The 18,503-nt window shown below is 36.1% G+C and overlaps 1 protein-coding gene across 1 annotated transcript in view; it reads right to left on the reverse strand.

Annotated features, from left to right (window-relative positions):
- COL14A1 (collagen type XIV alpha 1 chain) overlaps positions 1-18,503 on the reverse strand; it is a 195,953-nt gene that overhangs the window by 48,806 nt on the left and 128,644 nt on the right. The window contains exons 34-37 of the mRNA XM_004580703.4: positions 15,713-15,871; positions 7,711-7,788; positions 5,388-5,474; positions 381-434 (exon numbers count right to left, since the gene is read on the reverse strand). Of these exons, the coding sequence (XP_004580760.2) occupies positions 381-434; positions 5,388-5,474; positions 7,711-7,788; positions 15,713-15,871 (378 nt within the window). The remainder of the gene's footprint in view (positions 1-380; positions 435-5,387; positions 5,475-7,710; positions 7,789-15,712; positions 15,872-18,503) is intronic.

An 18,503-nucleotide genomic window follows, 5' to 3' on the forward strand; every position in this document is an offset into this window, starting at 1 on the left:
GAGGAGAAATGTACCAGAGAAAGAATGATCCTGGAAAGGAGGCAACCTAGAACACTGACATGCTTTTTGAACCCAGAAAAACGTTTCTATTTTGAAACATTCTCTTTTGATTTAAAAGGACATCTTCAAATATAAGGAGAAAGGGTGCCACGTGACTTGCATTAGATTATAAGAAGCTTTACGTTGCAACAGTGGAATAAATCATAATTAGTTCCAAAATGATGATGAGTTTTAGAGGGGGAGAGGGTGTTAAGAGGGTAAGAGTAAGGGTGAAAGGAGGAAGGGAGGAGGAACAGGAGGAGACGGAGGGGAAGCAGGAACGGAGGGAGAGCAAGACGGGAGAGGGAGCGGGAGGGGAAGAAAGGAAGAGGCGGCCGTACCTTTGGGCCTTGTTCACCTTGCTGACCCTTTGGTCCCCGGAGTCCTGGACCACCCTGGCAAACAGATGTTAGGGATTAGCTCAAAGGAAACTCTCAAAACAGTGTATTTCATTCATTTTCCTTAATCATATGGATTATGTCATTATTACTATGAAACCCACATATTCTGTAATGATATGCGCGTGTACACCATCACAGTCCTTAGCTGGAAATCTGCCACCAGGCTTCCATCTTGCCTGTAGATGAGCTCATAATCTGAGAGAGCTTTCTATGCCAAATCCCTTCAAAGCTTGAGAAATTAACGGATGTATATATTTTAGTAATTATGTAAGACTTTGATGATTAATGGATGCAGAAAATAAAATATGCAGTTGCTCTAACATTGGCTATGATTTTCCACATAACTTGGAAATTAAATTATACAACTACATTTTAAAAGACATATTAAAGTAGCAAAGGTTATTTTTGCTACACAGAAATGGTTAATATTTCTGAAATTTCAGTCAAAATTTCCTCAAAATTTTAATTCACCACCTACTTTAGTATTCAACAGTTCTCTTTACCTAGGCTTATTAACACATACATAGAACATGCCTAAGCCATTTGCATATATGCTTAATGTGTCAAAGCATGCATATATGTTTATACACACACATTCTGAACATTTTGATTATTTCACTTAAACACATTTTAAAAGAAAATGAGCATTACAGCAAATGGATGAAAATATCACTCACTGAAGAAATGAGGTCACCTTTGATATACTATATATAATTTTACCAAATTTAGTTACATTTTAAAGTCTGTGAGCCAGTAGTGTGCTCATAAAAGGAGATGAACAAGTGTTGGGAGGGCCGCAAAAAGAACAGGTAGAATTTCTCCTTCACCTGCAGAGCAGGGTTGAAAACGGGTATGATTTTGTGTATTTCCAGTAGAAAACTTACATCACTTGGGAAAACACTGGGTCAAGGTATCCTTATGATTTCTTCCAACTTATTTGAATCACTTAAAGTTACTCCCTGTTAGTTATATTCTCATCTTTCATATTTATTAAATGCAACTATAAAATTAGTTTATTTATTGCAAGTGTATAAAAACTATTATTGTGGTTTTATTCGATGTGTATAGTTTACATACATGGTGTCATGCATAATTCCAATTTTTAAGCTTAACTGTTGCAGTTGTCCAAATTTTAGATATATAACAATTTATTAAGTTGTTCTGTCTTTGGAAATTCAAGTGGTTTCCTTCGCATTTTTTTGGCGTTCAAACAAATCTCATCTTTATACGTTCCTTAAAGTTGAAGTTTTAATGTTTCTTAATAGAAGACACCAAGAAGTAGAATTATAAGTGAAATGTGATGGGTACGCAGGTGTATTACCAATTATACTCAAACTTGCCTTGTAAGTTATATACCTGCCGATGATTTGAGAGTCAATGTTGATAAGATGCTGGACTCTCTGCCATTGTCCACACCTACAATGTCAGGATGCACTTAACTAGCAGAATGATGGACTTGTGACTCTTTTTGAAAGACTACACTACTGTAATCAAAGAGAGGGGAAATCAGTAGGAGGAGGAAAATTGGGAGGGATGAAAGGGGAAATCCCTGATTCTATGCAATTGTATCAATCAAACAAAAAGAGTCAACATCAGATACTATCAACCTACATTTTTACCACTTTGTCAGAAAAACCCCCTTAGTCTGATTTTAATTTTCCTGGACATTACTGTTTGCTTATTTGTTGTAACTTTAGTACATTTTTGTTGAACCTTCATGTGAGTATTGTTTATGTACTTAATCCAGTTTTTTACAAGGGCTCATTGTTTTTGTCCTTAATGGCTAGAACGTTTTCATGTTTGAGTACTGTAATTTTGCTGTGTGTTTCATGTAATTAATCACAGATGCTGCATGTATTTTTCACCACTGTATGAAATACTAAGGCCCCATAGAGCCTTTTCTGACCCCTTTGTTGGTTTTATATCTGATGTTACTTTCCACATTCCTCTTTCCAGCCAGGAGAGGTTGTGCTAATCTGTTTTTGGTCACTTTGGTCGAGAAGCATCAAGCCTACGAAAGGCAATATGGCAAGCTAGAAGGACTTCAGGTCCTGGGGGAAGTTATTCACCAGTCTCATCTGCCCTCATTTGTTTCTAAACATTTTACTGAGCAAACCATCAATGCCCTAAGAGTGTACATTACTGTTTCAGTCAACTTTTCTGTTCCTTGCAGCCTAGTGCTTTCCAGTTAACCTACTTGTCTGTCTGTCACAACTCATTTGTCTGTCACAATTTTTAAATCTTAAATGTGCATCTTAAATGACCTGTGTCTGTCTAATGGAATGTTGTACTCCAATGGGACTGTCTCCCAGGTATGCATGCCTGAGGCACCCATTTTCAAAGCCAGGGAGAATTTTATATTATTATTTCTCCTTCTTATCCTTGGCTCTCATCTCTGAGTACACCACTAGAATTCAACAAACACGGCTGGGCTAAAAACATCCACACTTTTAATAAGTCAGTCAAAGGAAATGCATATGGTTCTTTTCCCCATGTCTTCCGTTTTAAAGGACTTCTATGGTTGTACTGGCTCATCCTATTTTGTGAATGGTTGAATGAGAATATATTAAAAAATTATGTTCCATCACCGGGTAGGACTTACTGCATATTGTTTGTGATATCATATCTTAAATAATGTTACACTTTATATAGAAATATTTGAAAAACTTCTATAGTTCTCTCTTATTTTACATCTTGTCCCCCCCCACAACCTAGAATTGAACACCTTTTTTTCATTTTTCTTCTCTCTTTTCTCATTAGAGTTTCACTCTTAGGTCATAAATAAATAAATATTCTATGAGTCGCTCTAGCAGCACTGTAGATGAAAGAAACTTCAAAACCCTCCAGCTACAAACAATTATTAGTGCTACTTAAAATAAACATAATTGTAATTAAGAGCTGAATCCTTAAGTACCAGGAACAAAGAAGAAACAAAACACTACAGCAGGCACGAACAAGGAGGTTGCCCTTGGGGAGGAGGAGGAGGAGGAGGATGGTTGAGGCTTGCTGTGAAGCTTATGCCCACAAGCCCATGCAAAGCCTTGCAAAGTGCACCTACACCCACGGCAGGCAGGGAAAGGACTGGCTCTGAAATATTCTTTGAAAACAAGAAACTTGGGGCTCAGTGGTGTGGCCTAGTGGCTAAGGTCCTCGCCTTGACCCCATATGGCCGCTGGTTCTAATCCCGGCAGCTCCACTTCCTCTCTGTCTCTCCTCCTCTCAGTGTATCAGACTTTGTAATAAAAATAAATCTTTAAAAAAAAAAAAGAAACTTGAAAAGCCACCTTCTAAAGGACATAGAAGGAAATAATGGCTCACTATGTGGCAGATGACCAAATGCACAGTGAGTATTTTCAGCTATGAATCCGCAAACTTTCAATATTATGAAGAGAACCCTCTAACACTTTTCATGCATCAGTAGTATGCCTTATGAATGTTGACTGCCACACTGCCATGTTGGAGATTCTATTTTTAGCAAATATTCCAGATAATCAAACCAAGCAATACCTTTGTAAGCTATAGCATGTTATACTGCTTGTTACTATTCCGAAGTTGGAAGGAAAAATTTAGCACCCATTTGAAAATGTTTTCAAGTTCTAGGCTAAACTGCATGTGACACTCTACGTTTGATTAAACTTTTGCAACACACAGAGCATATGCAGGCATATTATCTTCCTTAACCCACTTGATACCTGTAGGTCCTAGCACTATGTGTTTTTACATGACAAAGTTCATGGTCGTTTAGTAGCCTGCCTAGTGTTATGATTTATATGTAATGTTTCTACCATTATTCTGATCTGCTTCAGTGGGATAGAGCCTTATTATTATTATTATTTTCTTTAAAATTAGGCATTACATCCAACACCTGAAAAAATGATCAATGTGTCAGAGAAATTTTGAAACATATTTCAAATACACCCAGCAAGTGCTCAGAAGAATGCATTAACAGGTGAAGGGAAATTATGTCTGAAGAGTTGACGTGGTGTGACTGTTCACACTTCAAGCGAGCTGTCATCACAGGTTCTGTGCCGTGTGGGCACTAGCCATGTGGCTGCTGCTGGCCCGTGACCACACAAGGCCAGGCCAGGCCTGAGAACGTTCCTCCACGTGGTCTGGGTTCCTTGACTTGCCCACAATATTCTCCTTGTTTGGTCTTTCTGCCTTGACACATTTGCCATTTCCTGCTTAACACCCACATTTTAAAGAAACAATGTAAGTCCAAATTAACAAGAAAGAAATTAAACACTTAAACATGAAAAAATGAATCATGTTAAAGACCCAGACAGTGCAATTGTTCACTGTTAATATTTTACAGAAGTGTTCTCTCTTTCTCTTTCCTTTCTTCCTTCTCATCCTCCCTCCTTCTTGGCTTTTCTCTTCTTCTCACATAAAATTGACAGAAAATGTACAAGAGTGACCGTTTCATGCTCAGGTGGATATTATTCCTGCTGAATCAGAAAACCCCTTTCATATACACAAGTGCTGATACAGAATGGGCAGGGGCCATAGGTATAAGCAGAGGTCCAGTGTTTGCAACAAGCATTGTAGCAGTACACCACAAGACCTTTAAGGAAGGACCCAAGTACACAGCATCGGGAGAGACGGTCTGCCTGCTGAGGGAAAAGTCTCCAGTAGTCTCTGAGAGTCCTCAGCTAATTCACTGAACATCTCTTCACCTCACTTAGCTTACAGGATTTGGTGTGTATAATAGCCATTTAAAATGGGTTTTAAAAAGAACATGGAAACACAGCTCAAAGATCGGTTTATTTTGAAGAAAAAAAAATTGAAATCCACACGTGCAGTCCTATCCTTCAATTCCATTTCTGCACCAACTTTCCAAAGTACTCTCTCACACTGCGATGATGCTAGGTGCAAGAAATGATGGCCACTAACGGGATTAAATTACATCTGCCACCCCCCCCCCTTCCCGCAGGGTGGCAGACTTACCGGTGGACCTGCTGGTCCCAGGGCCATTTCGTTGGCTTCCGAACAGGAGCAGGAATGAGGAAGATCTGGGCAGGATTCTTCATCTCTCTGCAAAGGGAAAAATAAAGTGTGAATGCCAAGGCAATTCAGACATGCTGCTATGGACTCCACAAGCTTTTTTATTTAAAACATTTTAAAATGTTTTAGTCTAGAAAGGTAATGATAGTCATTTGCGATCAAAAATTTTTTTTTTTTTGGATCGTTGTAGTCACTGTTTATCAAAGGATGTTGTCAAAAGCAGCTTGAGATCGAAGTGAGTGAAAAGAAAATCAACAGTGGGTCCCAGGTATTCCTGGTTACTATTCAATTCAGTTGGAATAATAGTATCCTATAAATAAAAGTCTCCGAACTTTATGCTACAATATTTTGTTTCAAAGGATAAAAGAAAACCTACTGGTTTGCTAAATCAAAACAACTATATTCAAACAAAGAAATGAGGCGAAACAAAACCAGTGTTTAAACAAATCATCAATTTCCTGTGACAATTTCATCAACTGCTTACATCCTGTGGCTGGAAAGAAGACAGGCACATGGTCAAGCTAAAGCTTTGAGGTAAGGATATTGGTTTTTTCTTTCTAGGAGAACTGGGTTGTTACATGACATTACCAGACAGATGACTGATGCCAGGATAAGCGTATCTGAGTTACTGGAATGCAAAGGAGCTGCTGAACAATTCATAAACATCCTATTTGGAACATCAGCAAAATGAACTCGCCTTGGGCTTTAAAAAAAATCTATAAAATTTTGAGAGTCCATCTGTGTCCTTGGATAGACAGAAAATGAGCTTCATAATTAAAGACTTGGTGGGAACAAAAACGGTTAGAGCTGAAGAGAATATAGGTGATAGTGAAATGACTAAACTGAAAAAAATCCGAATGCTTGTCTGTACATGTTGGACCATAGCCCAAGATTTCAGTTCAGTCCCTCAGCTCATGTATCTGACCAACTGAAATGAAATGAAAGCTTAGGCATGTCTGAAAGATACTCAAAGCAAAGCTGACATCTACCCTCTTGACTACAGAACCCAATGGTTTTGCCATTGCTGCGAACTGTGTCTGCCTACTATGGAATTCATACGTCCTCAGTGTCCTTTCCAAGACAAGTGACCATATTGTTGCTTGATACAACAGAGAATTCAGCACTTTTTCCCTTCTGATTTCCAGTCTATCTGTGCTAATCTCACAAGAAATTTTTTGTAACGAAGTAAGAGTATGGACATTGCTTCCCTCTGAATGTTGGCTGTCGAGATTTACTGCTTGTAGTAGATGCTGTGATCTGTGTAATAGTCTCAGACTTTACAAAGGCTTCTCTAGGCTTCTGCTCCATGTTCAATTACTAAGACAGATCTTCAGCCCGGGCATGACAGCATCATCATATCAGCTCAATTTCTCTAAGAATCCTATAGTCTGAATCTGCTTTTCTGTTATTATATAGAGTGAGACGGCCCCACAATTCACACTTTGTACTAATGAGAAGAGATGTAATTTTTTAGCAGCATCACATAGCTTATAGGAATTATAACTATAGTTCCAAAATTTCATGCCATCATTCCCTAGGGAATTATAATGCACTCCTAGGGACAATGCGACTGTTTTAAAAACTCAACAGAGACAGCAGTGTTTCGCATCCATTAGATATCACACGAATGACCAGCTCAAGGCATTTTCAGTTTTAACATCAGATTTTAAAACACTTTATTGTGATGATGCACAACATTAGTACACCTAGTTTTGTTTTTGTGTGTTGCTTTTTTGTTTTTAAGAATGCTATGATAAAAAAAAATAAAGTATGGGGAAAAGCAAGGTGGAAAAGGAAGGGAAGAGAAATCCAATTTAATTTCAAAATGTAAGACGTGCTGTGGCATCTTATTTGCACACACAACCCCATTAGTAACTAATTATAGAAAAGAAAAAAAGCATATTTTTATTTAAATTCACATGTATTGCTTTTTCACACAATGATTGAGTTGCTAAGACAAATATCCAATCCAATTTTCTAGTGTGATGATTTCACACATGGAGCTTCTTTTGCCCTGGAGATAGCATAAAATCTTGTAGACCCTGAGGGCTTTGTGAATTATGACAAGGAGGTCACACCATGTGGGAGTGTGTGTGCTTGTGTGTGTGTGGCTGGCTTTTGGTTTCAGACATACCACCTTCTTAACATTGTCCTAGTTTTAATTACTCACAAGATGAATGATTTCTGAATGCTGAGACACAGCATCTCCATTTCATAGATAAATGACATTTATCATAAATTTTGATAAAGGCAGAAGAATTCTTACCAAGCCTGGAAGTTCACAGCATTTGTCTTGATTGGCCCATGATGTAGAACAAACAATATCAAACATCTGCAGCTGGAACTGAGATCAAAAAAGAAAATTGTCATCCACTACATGAGAGATATGTGAATTATTATTTGTAATGAATATTATATAATACATGGAACACCAATACATTAATGTTTGTTATAAATTTTAAGTGACTCCTGCAATATCAAAGTAATTTTATTTTTCAAATACACAGTGATCTACAATTTTGTCTCTAATTAATCTCTCATTCAAATCCCCTTCCATGTCACAATGTTTGTCTGTTGGTGCTACACAGAGTAGGATCTTGGATGCTCTGGGAAAGCTGTCACAGCTATCCACAAAAGCACCTGTTATCACACAACGCCCCATCTTCTCTGCATCACACTCTACCATACAGCACAACTGTTTGCATGAGTATTGTCTCTTACTTAAACTCTTCCAAGGACAGGGAGAGACGCAGGGAACGCTTTTCGACAGACATCACATGTGGCATATAACAATATTGATGGGAGCCTTGTTGAATCAATTCTTTCTCCATTCATTTCTGTGCATACTTGCAAATTTTTAGTGCACAATGTAAACCAGATCCTGTTACAGTCCCGGAAGACGTTACAGACAGATATGCAGGCACATAGCCACTGCAAACAATGAATGTCATGCTGGGACAGATTCACATTTGGCATTGTGAGAAAATGAGGACGCATGTTTTCATTTATGGTATTGATTATTCTATAAATTTTTGGACAGATTTATTCCATCCCTGAATGTGATTGATATTTCAATGTATGTTTTGAAATGTATGTGTTAAAATATCATAAAAACATTAAAAGCTAACACTAGTTTAATGGCCCAACCAGATATTATTTCCTGTATCATTTTCAAATACTAAGTTTCATCAAACACTTGAAAATATTATTCTTACTAAGTTAGTCCCTAAAAAACAATTATCATAGATTTTCTTTTATATGTAATAGGTAATCTAAAACATATAAAAAATTCTAAAGAGTGAAGTGGAAACCTTTGATTTGATTGTTGTCTTTACCCATTGCTAAATCTCATGTGGAACTCTAATCTTTTTACTCTTTACTTTTTGAATATTATAGCTAACAGGGCATCAAGCCTGTGATTATAGAGTAGAAAGAAATTATGTTTTTGCAAAAATTAAAGAAAAAAGGAAGGAAAAGGAGGAATTAGGAGGACTGTGGGAAGTAGAAATGGAAGGAGGGTAGTATTGTAGCTATGCAATACGTGAAACCAGTTATCTTTGTGTTAGTAAAAAATAAATTTTACCAGCTACAGAGCTGAGATAAAAAGAAATTCTGCTAATTTTTGAATTTTTAACCTTCCTCCAGCAGAGGCTGGGTCCCCGGATGCCTTACTTGCCTCCCGCTCTTGACCACGGTGAGAGGCCCAGAGAGTGCAAGTGAAAGGAGCTGCTGAAATGTGCACAGCACCGCAAGCGGCTCTGACAGGTGTTTCAGTCAGGATAGTCAAGAATTTCTCAGCTTATTGCAGCATTAGCTCCAATAAACAAAATAATCTTTGAGCACTGAAAGCTGATGCCAAGTCCGTAAGTCAAGGTATCTCATCTTCTTGATGCTATTGAGGCATCTAAGGGTTCTGTGTGCAAAAACTTGTGCCTAGCTCAATGCTTTGATTTGTGTAAATATTTTAAATTCTCTCCTAACAAGGATGGGGTACTTGGGTCTGGGTAGGGCAAGCACACAACCAAGTTATAATCCATAAAATTTGCATTTTAAAAATTTGGAACATGTTTTTATTTACAAAAAAGGAATAAACCTCATGTATTTCATATATATTAGTTTTAAGATCATAAAGATACTTCTTACCATACCCTCCCTCCCTCCCTGTTTTCTTATATTTTAACTTTTGTAATGGCATACAAAAGTTAAAAAATATAAGAATAAATAAAGAATTCCACAAATAGTAAATAGAAAATATACTGTTCCTCAGGAGTGTGGACAGGGACTATAAGCAATGATCAAATCTCAGAATGTCAATTTTGCTCACATAAGTACATACTTTGTACTGAGGTGCCACAAAAGAAATGATTTGGGGGGTTGGGGTATTAGTTTATTAGTTTATTTCACTAAGCATAATGGTCTCCAGTGGCATAAGTGGTTAAAACATTTTCAAAAGTAAACTGCAGAAGAGTTGTATAAATAGCAATATCAAGAAACATTTTAAAGAGCATAAGGACTAAGAGATAATGAGGCTACACTCCTGGAGTATAGTCATTGATGAGCTATTTTAAATAAATTATTTCATATCAGAATCTCAGTTTTCCTATATGTATGGATTGATATAATAACAGCATGTTGAATATCCCTGATCCAGAAATCTGAAATTAGAATATTTTAGAACCCCACAGGACACAACAGCAGAGTTAGAGTTGGTGTGAATAAACATTTTCATGCATAGTCCTTTCATATATTATATGAACATATATATTATATATACCACATACCTGTTGTATTTATGTATGTGTGTGTATGTGTGTGTTGCAAAGATACCAAAGAAGAAGAAACAAAATGAAAGTGGTGGTATTGAAGATAAAAATAGAATAGTACTTGTTTCCACAGGAATAATCTTAGATATATAATGTTACAATGGAAAATAATTTCAGCAAATAATATAAACAGGAAGCAATCTGTTAAAAACCTGTACATGACAGGAAGCATCTTAAGCATTTTACATGTCATTTAATTCTCAGAATACCACCATCTGAGGTTGGAAAATCGTATTGTTCTCTATACAGCACAGGAACGGGGAGGCAAAACTCAAATAATTTAATCATGTGCTGAAAGCTCAGTTCTGGTTGGGATTGGAACAGTAGATCTCATTTTCTTGTGGTTTATTTTGCAACAAAAAGATCCTTGGTCTACTGTTTAAACTCTAAATAGTCCTAACTTTTCAATGACATTTCATCGGGGGACATTCATTAAATAGTCCCATTATGACAGCATTAGATAGATTCAGCTAAGTCTGAAAATCAGTCATCCATTAAGAAAGTCTCCATTTATGAATAGAGCTCTCAGTGTAAAAATATTTTCATGAATGCAAAGAGTTACTTCAAGCAAAGGTCTTTCCCTACTTCAGTAAGCACTAGGCTTTCTGGAAGTTTTTCAAATAAACATTCACTTCCTAGTCACCTGTAGCAGCACAGTGTCTATATACAGATCTTAAGCCAGATCCTTGCCCTCTCCGGTTACTGGATTATCAGCTCAGTGCATTTGTTTACGGGACTAAATGTCTGCTGAGTACAGAGTGAAGCCAATACTAACACCTAAGGAATGAGACGTGGGTTGCCTTTCTTTTGCGAGTGCTATGAAGTCAGCAGCTTGCTTGTTAAGCACAAAAAAAATTATTCATAATTGTTTTGAATTTTAATATTTTAGATTCCTCAGTTTTTATTTAGAGGCTTCTTTTCCCAGATATTTCTGGAGAATGACTCTAGCTTTTATTATAAAGCAATGGCATATTTGTACAAAATAGACAAGAGGCAGTACAGAGATGGTATATCCAAATGTCTCATATCTGAAATTTCTTAAGAGACAAAACAATGTGATCCCAAATACATATTTCAAGTAACTAATGCAAGATGCAGCCCTTTTCTACTTTTGTGATATTTTTCCTTTGCAAATAATTGAAAAAGGTAAAAGATGTTTGGGGGGTGGCACAGTTTTGTTTCGATAAATGGAAGCAGTGAGGATGAGTTGTATAAAATCCTACCGTTTTAATGATCTCCAAGAAAATATGCAGCCAATTACAAGTGCTCATTTTTCATTTTTGGACATTTTTGCCTGGGTGTTCCACAAAAGGCAAGTCATTTGGGGTCAAATGTTAACATGAAAATAAGATTAAAATATTTGTCAGTGGTTGTCATTTTGATCTGTGAATGCAAATTAAAATGTCTCCCTGGCTCATATTCCACGTAATACCATTTTTCTCCCCTGATTTTTTCGATATTGTAGCTTAGATCATCATTTTAAGTCAAGTTCTATTAGAATTCATACAAACATTTATAAATTTCTCCATTGCACAATAATCCTATACAAAGAGTGGGCAGACAAGCCATCTTATTCTTTCAGCCTGGTGTGTACTTTCTATGGACTCCATCTCAGAACTAAGAGTAACCAAGATATTGAACATGAGCATTTTCATTTGTTCTTTGTCAATTTGCTGAATTTAAAGGAAACCATGAGGATAGTAATTAGGTCAAAGTTTATCACTGTCGACCTGTTGCACTTTGGGGCTGTAATTCAAGGAGCAATGAACAGAGTAGGTGGCCATTACAGATTGCAGTCTATGAAACTCAGAAACCGACCCAAGGCAACAAAGTGCTGCATTTAGAGGCAGAAGTCAGGTTTGGTCTCTCTTCTCACTACCCTGACTTTCTGAAAGCAGAATCCTCCCTAACTTCATGTCTCAGTTTCTGCATTCACAGAGAGGATGATACATCATCTTTTCTGGATTAAAATTATGAAAGTAGGTTATTTACCATTTTAATTTTAAGGATTAAAAGATACAGTCCCTGTGAAAATGTACTATCACAGATGCTTTGATAACTTATTTTGTGGGATCATTGACTAGCTGTTGAGTTCTATGCAAACGCTTTAATTGAATGACTAAGATTATAAGCCACCCCACAGCAAAACTTGTACTCTTCTTTTTGAGCAGCAGAGAGCTAAATAAAGGCCAATTATATAACTACTTGAGGTTAGATTGGAAGAAGAAATACGGTAAGACATGAACCTATGTCAAAAGTTGAACAGTTTTCTACAATCATTTTTCAGTCATCAAAACAGATGAGGAAACTTCTTACTAGGAAAAAGTTTGAAAAGACAGAGCACAGAGCTTAAGCTTCTTTCCACGTGTGTTGTCACGGCTGTTACATCTGCTTATGAATTTAGTCTCACAGAGAACTTTCACTACCTATAAAATCTTCCACTGCTGAACACAAGTTATTTTTATTAAGATTGTGAATAATTTCAATACAGTAGTTACTGTGTCCTTATATCCATTAATCTTTCTTCCATTCAACTACTGTTTAAAAAGTATGTATTTTCTCTACATACTGGAACTTTAGAATCTTCCACCATCTGGAAATTCCACTGTGGAATTTGGCAGGTAATGTTGAGCTATAAGCTACTAATCTCTCTCAGATGATAATTACTCCTTCTGGAATAATAGAAAATCACACATCCCTTGTTGCTGGGCATTTGAGTACAGGTATAGGCATATAATTCTATACACATAAATATATATACACATATGATATACACACAGATACACACACACACACACATATATATATATTCTGTGATTTTCAAACTAAAAACTAAAGAAAGAATCAGGTAATACCCCACATCTGAATTTTCAACCACATTCTTGAGATCTAACTTAACATCATCCATTTTAACATAATCAAATTCTTCAGTAAGTGGGTAGACTGAAAAATCTATACAGTAATCCTTTGTAGACATTTGAATTTCTAACAAAAGCTATGACTTTTTCCCCCCTCCCACATTACAAAGACTTCTTTAATAACTAACTTTTATAAACTGCCCTTTGTCAACTACTGGTTGGAAGTCACTACAGTGGCTGCTCTGTTTAACTGCTTTCCCTTCATGGTTAAGAAAAAGGCATGGCATCAAGGTGAAGGAACTCACCATAGGGGAGGGGTCTGGGGTGAAGGGGGGAGAATCCCAGTACCTATGAAATTGTTTCATGTAATACAATGTAATTAATGAATAAATGAATAGAAAAAAAAAAGAAAAAGGCGTGACCATCACTATGCCTGAAACCTGCAGGCACCTTTGCTTACAGAAAATAATGCTTTGACACTTAACTGGTCACATATTTGGTGACTATGGTATATAATTTTAAATATAATTATAATCATTATACAAATTATAGCTATAAAATGTAAACTAACTACGGTTAAAAGAATATATGATACACATTATTGGATTATTGACAGTATTACACATTAAATACAACAAAGTTTTAAGAAAAGACATGACACAATTAAAATGGACAGTGTTCTATTTAATTTCTGCCCAGTGTTTCTTCCACAAGAGATTTTCTTATTCTCAGTAATGCTAAACGAACTTAAAGAACTCACTCTGGACACGGGAATTTATTGGACATTGTGGTATAGCATTGTAGCAGTGGATTCCAGTGAAGAATATGACAATGGCTTGTATTTCTGGATAATTTATTCTGTGGCTAAAAGGGTGAAATGTGGATATATGAAAGTATAAGAAAATAACGTGTGACTAGCTGTAATCAAATGTTGAAAGCCTATAAAAGGTTAAATAGTTTGTGGAAGGTATTATTGACTTCCTATAATAGTAAACGTTCATAATTGAATCCCTGCTAGGTGTCAGAGATTTTATATGTATATTTAAAAAAATGTATATATAATGACTACTAAGTGATCTGCGTCCAGAATCTAATACACCTAGAAACGTGCACTTACTTCATATTCTGTTTTCAAACACCTAATACATAGTTCTTCCTGGCAAATTAGGAATAAAAGAACTTTCAAAGCCACTTCAAAGCTAAGCATCAAACTAACTTATCTGCCTATCAAAGTGTGAATGCATCAATCATTTCCTACATACCTAGGTGCTTTTAAATTTTATTTTAATTGTTTTTTTAATTTTATTTCAAAATCCACTGCTGCATAGAACAGTCCCTTTTCCTGGATTCCAGTTTGGGTGCCTTCCACAATACGAGTTGTCAAAAAATAAACACATGAGTTCTATTGCTACCACAAAGACACATAACGCAAAAGTCACACTTACTCTCTAGGACTCTGTATTAGTGAATAAAGGGAGTGGATGTTCCTGGAGTAGTAGGATTAGAGTCGTGCTCCTTGAAGGGATTATTGGAAGGTAGGAACACCTACCATTTCAATACTTTTTTTTCCATTTAATCAGCATGGGTTCATTTTAACATTATTTATTCACTTGAAACAATATCAGATTTCATTTACACAAAGTGATCTGCAGCATAAATGGATTTTGAAAACCACCGGATCTTTTTGAGGTCCCATACAGCCAGCTAGTTCTACAAATCTTTGAAAGCTGAAGACTGAAACACTGATTCATAATCAACTTGATTTATGGAACAGAGCTTGTTCCATAAAAATGCAGAGAATAATCACAATTATCAACAAGAATAAAAGGCTACTAATTATAGAATGACTCAAATTAGAAAATGAAATTAATTAGCTGTGAAAGCATGGTGTTAAAAAATACTGTATATACACTATTCTTTTTTAGTGGGTGAAGAATTCATTTATTAGCCCATGGGAAGTCTCCTAGACTTAAATTCCATGTTTTAAAATGAAAAAAAAAACAAAAACAGAGTATCTTACAAAGATTTGTCACTTCAATAAGTGTTAACTTTTAAAAGGTGAACGTCACATTAGTCATAGCAAACAACCCAGTAGGAAAATGTTGAGGTCTTCCAAACTGTAGTTGTGTGTCAACTTACTAAATAAGACAGTCACAAGTATTGTGTGGATTTGTGTTTGCTTGTATAAAATATTGATTAACTGTATTAATAAAGTTTAATTCCCACTAACAAAAGCATCTAATGAACATTTCACTATTAAAAATCAAAACTAGGGAGAGTATGGGTGCGGAAGTATCAGTAAGCTCTTAAATCAGGATTGTGCTGCACAAGTGAAATTTGTCCACTTCGTATCAACACATAAAAATGTATTTAGAATATAAAACAGTGCAATTCCTGAAGCATTCTCTTTTTTAATACAGTAGAATCCTACTGCTAAGAGCTTTGCAGGTACATGTTTTAGATATTATCAATTGTCTGCTTATAAATCTGGGCACCAGCCACTTAGCCATTCCTCTAACAAACATTTCCCTGGAAAGTAGCTTAAAATACATTCCATCAGAATCACAGAGCTTGTCTGTCCACTTACTGATGCAGAGTTTCCATTTGGTCCTCTTGATCTAACCATTCTCCCAAGCACCTCCACACCGTCTGCTGTGACGTTGGCCGACACGTTTATTGCCTTTTCACCCACTTCTTTGCAGTCAATAACCACTTTGGCCAAAGTCTTGCTGACAACAACATGAAGCTGAATAATAATAAGAAGTTTCAACATGTAGCAATCAGAAAGAAACATCAACTAAATTTATATAACTTAGTCATCACTAAAAATACAAAGGAGAAGGGTAGTTTGTCACCATATATTTTAGGGAGGAAAATTTTGACTTGTGCCACCTGCATGATAGTCCCTCACTGAAGGACCACCCTATTTTTATTTAATAGTTTACTTGTGTTTAATGTTGTACTTGAAAGTTACAGAGGGAGAGGGTGAGACAGAAAGAAGCGGAGGGAGAAAGAGACAGATCTACATACTGATTTGCTCCCCAAATGGCTGCAACAGCTGGAGCTAGCCATTCTGAAGCCAACAGCTTCATCCAGATTTTCCACATGCTTGCAGGGCCCAAACACTTGGCTCATTTTTCTGCTTCTTTCCTGGCACACTGACAGGAATCTTGATTGGAAATAGAGCATCCAGGACTTGAAGTGGTGCACATATTGGATCTTGGTGCTACATGCTGTGGCTTAACATGCTATGCCACAGTACCAGCCACAATAATTTTCTTCAAGACTGCTTTGTAGGGATTCATGCTAATCTAGCCATCCCCTAAAATAGTAACATCTTTTTAATCATTGGCTTGCCATGCTAGTTATGGGTTTTCTAAATACACCTTAAAATAAGCACAAATTTATTCAAATTTAAAAATACTTTGATACCAAAAGTCATGCAAGGTGCAGCCTTAGATTAGTTGTCAAACCACGAATCAAAGAGATTTCTTAATTTAGGATGCAGAGAGATAAGTAGGAATCAGGGTAAAGCAAGAATGTTGTCTGGTGATTTAAGACCAAATAATTAAAGTCCTTTGAATCAGTGTATGATGTAATTTTCACTAACATTTCAAGAATCTGGAAAGCCATGGTCATATTATCAGGAGTCTATATATTCCTTCTATGAACTTATAAAATTGGTGATACATTTATGTTACCGTCAGAGGAAAGAATATTATAAATGGACCAAATAAATACATTGTACCCAAGTTGTGCCACAACAGTGTAGCAATTACAAGTATATCTTAATTTTGATGGAATTTGCTTCATGAGAACTACTTCCTTGGGGCAGGCTAGTGAATTCAAAAAGGAGTAAAACTAATAGGTATATGATTTCACTTGAAGTGAAAGGTAGACGAAGTTACAAATGCTTTCTTAGGTAGTCTTCCATGCACGCACACACACGAAGTAATGGGCAATACAAGTCAAGGCTTTAAGTCATAGCAGCTAACATTGTTTTCACATTAGAAGCACTGGCTGGCGGGTTTTCATATTGAAATAGTTATAATTCATTCTTGCTAGCTTTATTCAATATTTTTGTTTCATTGTTGCATGAGATGGAAACATATAGATTTCTATAAAATTTTCTTAATAATTTAAGTTATATCACAATAAAATAAATCAAATCAGGTCTCCCTCACAGAAGAGCTAAGTAGAGAAGTAGTGCTGGAGAAAATTCTACCACATTCCTTGCTTCTGATTAACTTCTTTATTATGAAGAGTAAGATTTGACTTTTTTGTGTCTTTGAGCCTTGGGACACTTTTTATTATTATAAATCCCAGAACTTTGGAAGCTGCCTGTTATGAAATCATGCTTTAAAAACTGTCCCCATGTGGAATTTATTCACACATTTTAAACACAATAAAGCAAAACAAAATATGTTGTGCTTTACAAAAACACACATTATAGTTTTCAAAGATCTTCGTTCAGTTGTTCTTAAAGGCCCCTTCATATAATTAATCATTGCTTCTGAAGAGACTGAGCCACACTTCACACCCACATACAAAGCTAGAGCCAATTAAAAATCAATGAGTTGATAAGTCTATGAATTTGTGTTTACAAATTACACTTGCATTGGTTTTTCCATTAGGAGATCAACCTTAAAGGAGTTTATTCCATGCTAAGAATTTTTTTTCCTCTTCTGATTTTTTTAGCTTTGTTAACCAAGGAAAATCTCTTCACATAGCATAACACCTTGGAGGTATTACAGTTTTAAAAAATATTTATGTTACTTATTTGAAAGGACAGTTGCAGAAAGAGTGTGTGTGTGTGTGTGTGTGTGTGTGTGTGTGTGTGTGTGTGTTTCATCTGCTGGTTCATTCCTTAGATAACCACAGTGCCTGAACCTGAGGCATGGGGAAACCAGCAGCCAGGAGCTTCTCCCAAGTCTCTCATGGGAGTGGTCCTTATTTTTCTTTGCTAACTTTTTCAGTTCTTCTAGGACATAAGCTTCTCTTTTAGGAAGAGAAACTTAATGTTCACCAAAGACTCATGGTATTCTCTAAAATGAGAATTACAAGCTCAAGACTGAATCATACAAAAAGATGACAGTGCTTCTTTTAACACTTGTGAAATTTCAAGTACTTTTCATCTCCCCTGTAATTTTTCATGATTATTTTACAACAGACTCTGCATAACTAAGAAAAGAATCATGCCAAGACAGACTTGTTAAGTCAATGCTAGTAAGTGCAACAGCTGCCAATAAGACCATGTTGAGTCATGAACAGTTTTTCAGATATCTTTACCTCTGCTAGTACGGTCTAAAAAAATAGGGGAATAAAGTTTTCTAATGGAATTTTTGTTAAATACTGAAGTGCTCTGCAGTTACAGTATT

The sequence above is a fragment of the Ochotona princeps genome, chromosome 9, assembly GCF_030435755.1.
Source record: "Ochotona princeps isolate mOchPri1 chromosome 9, mOchPri1.hap1, whole genome shotgun sequence".
NCBI classification, from domain to species: domain Eukaryota; kingdom Metazoa; phylum Chordata; class Mammalia; order Lagomorpha; family Ochotonidae; genus Ochotona; species Ochotona princeps.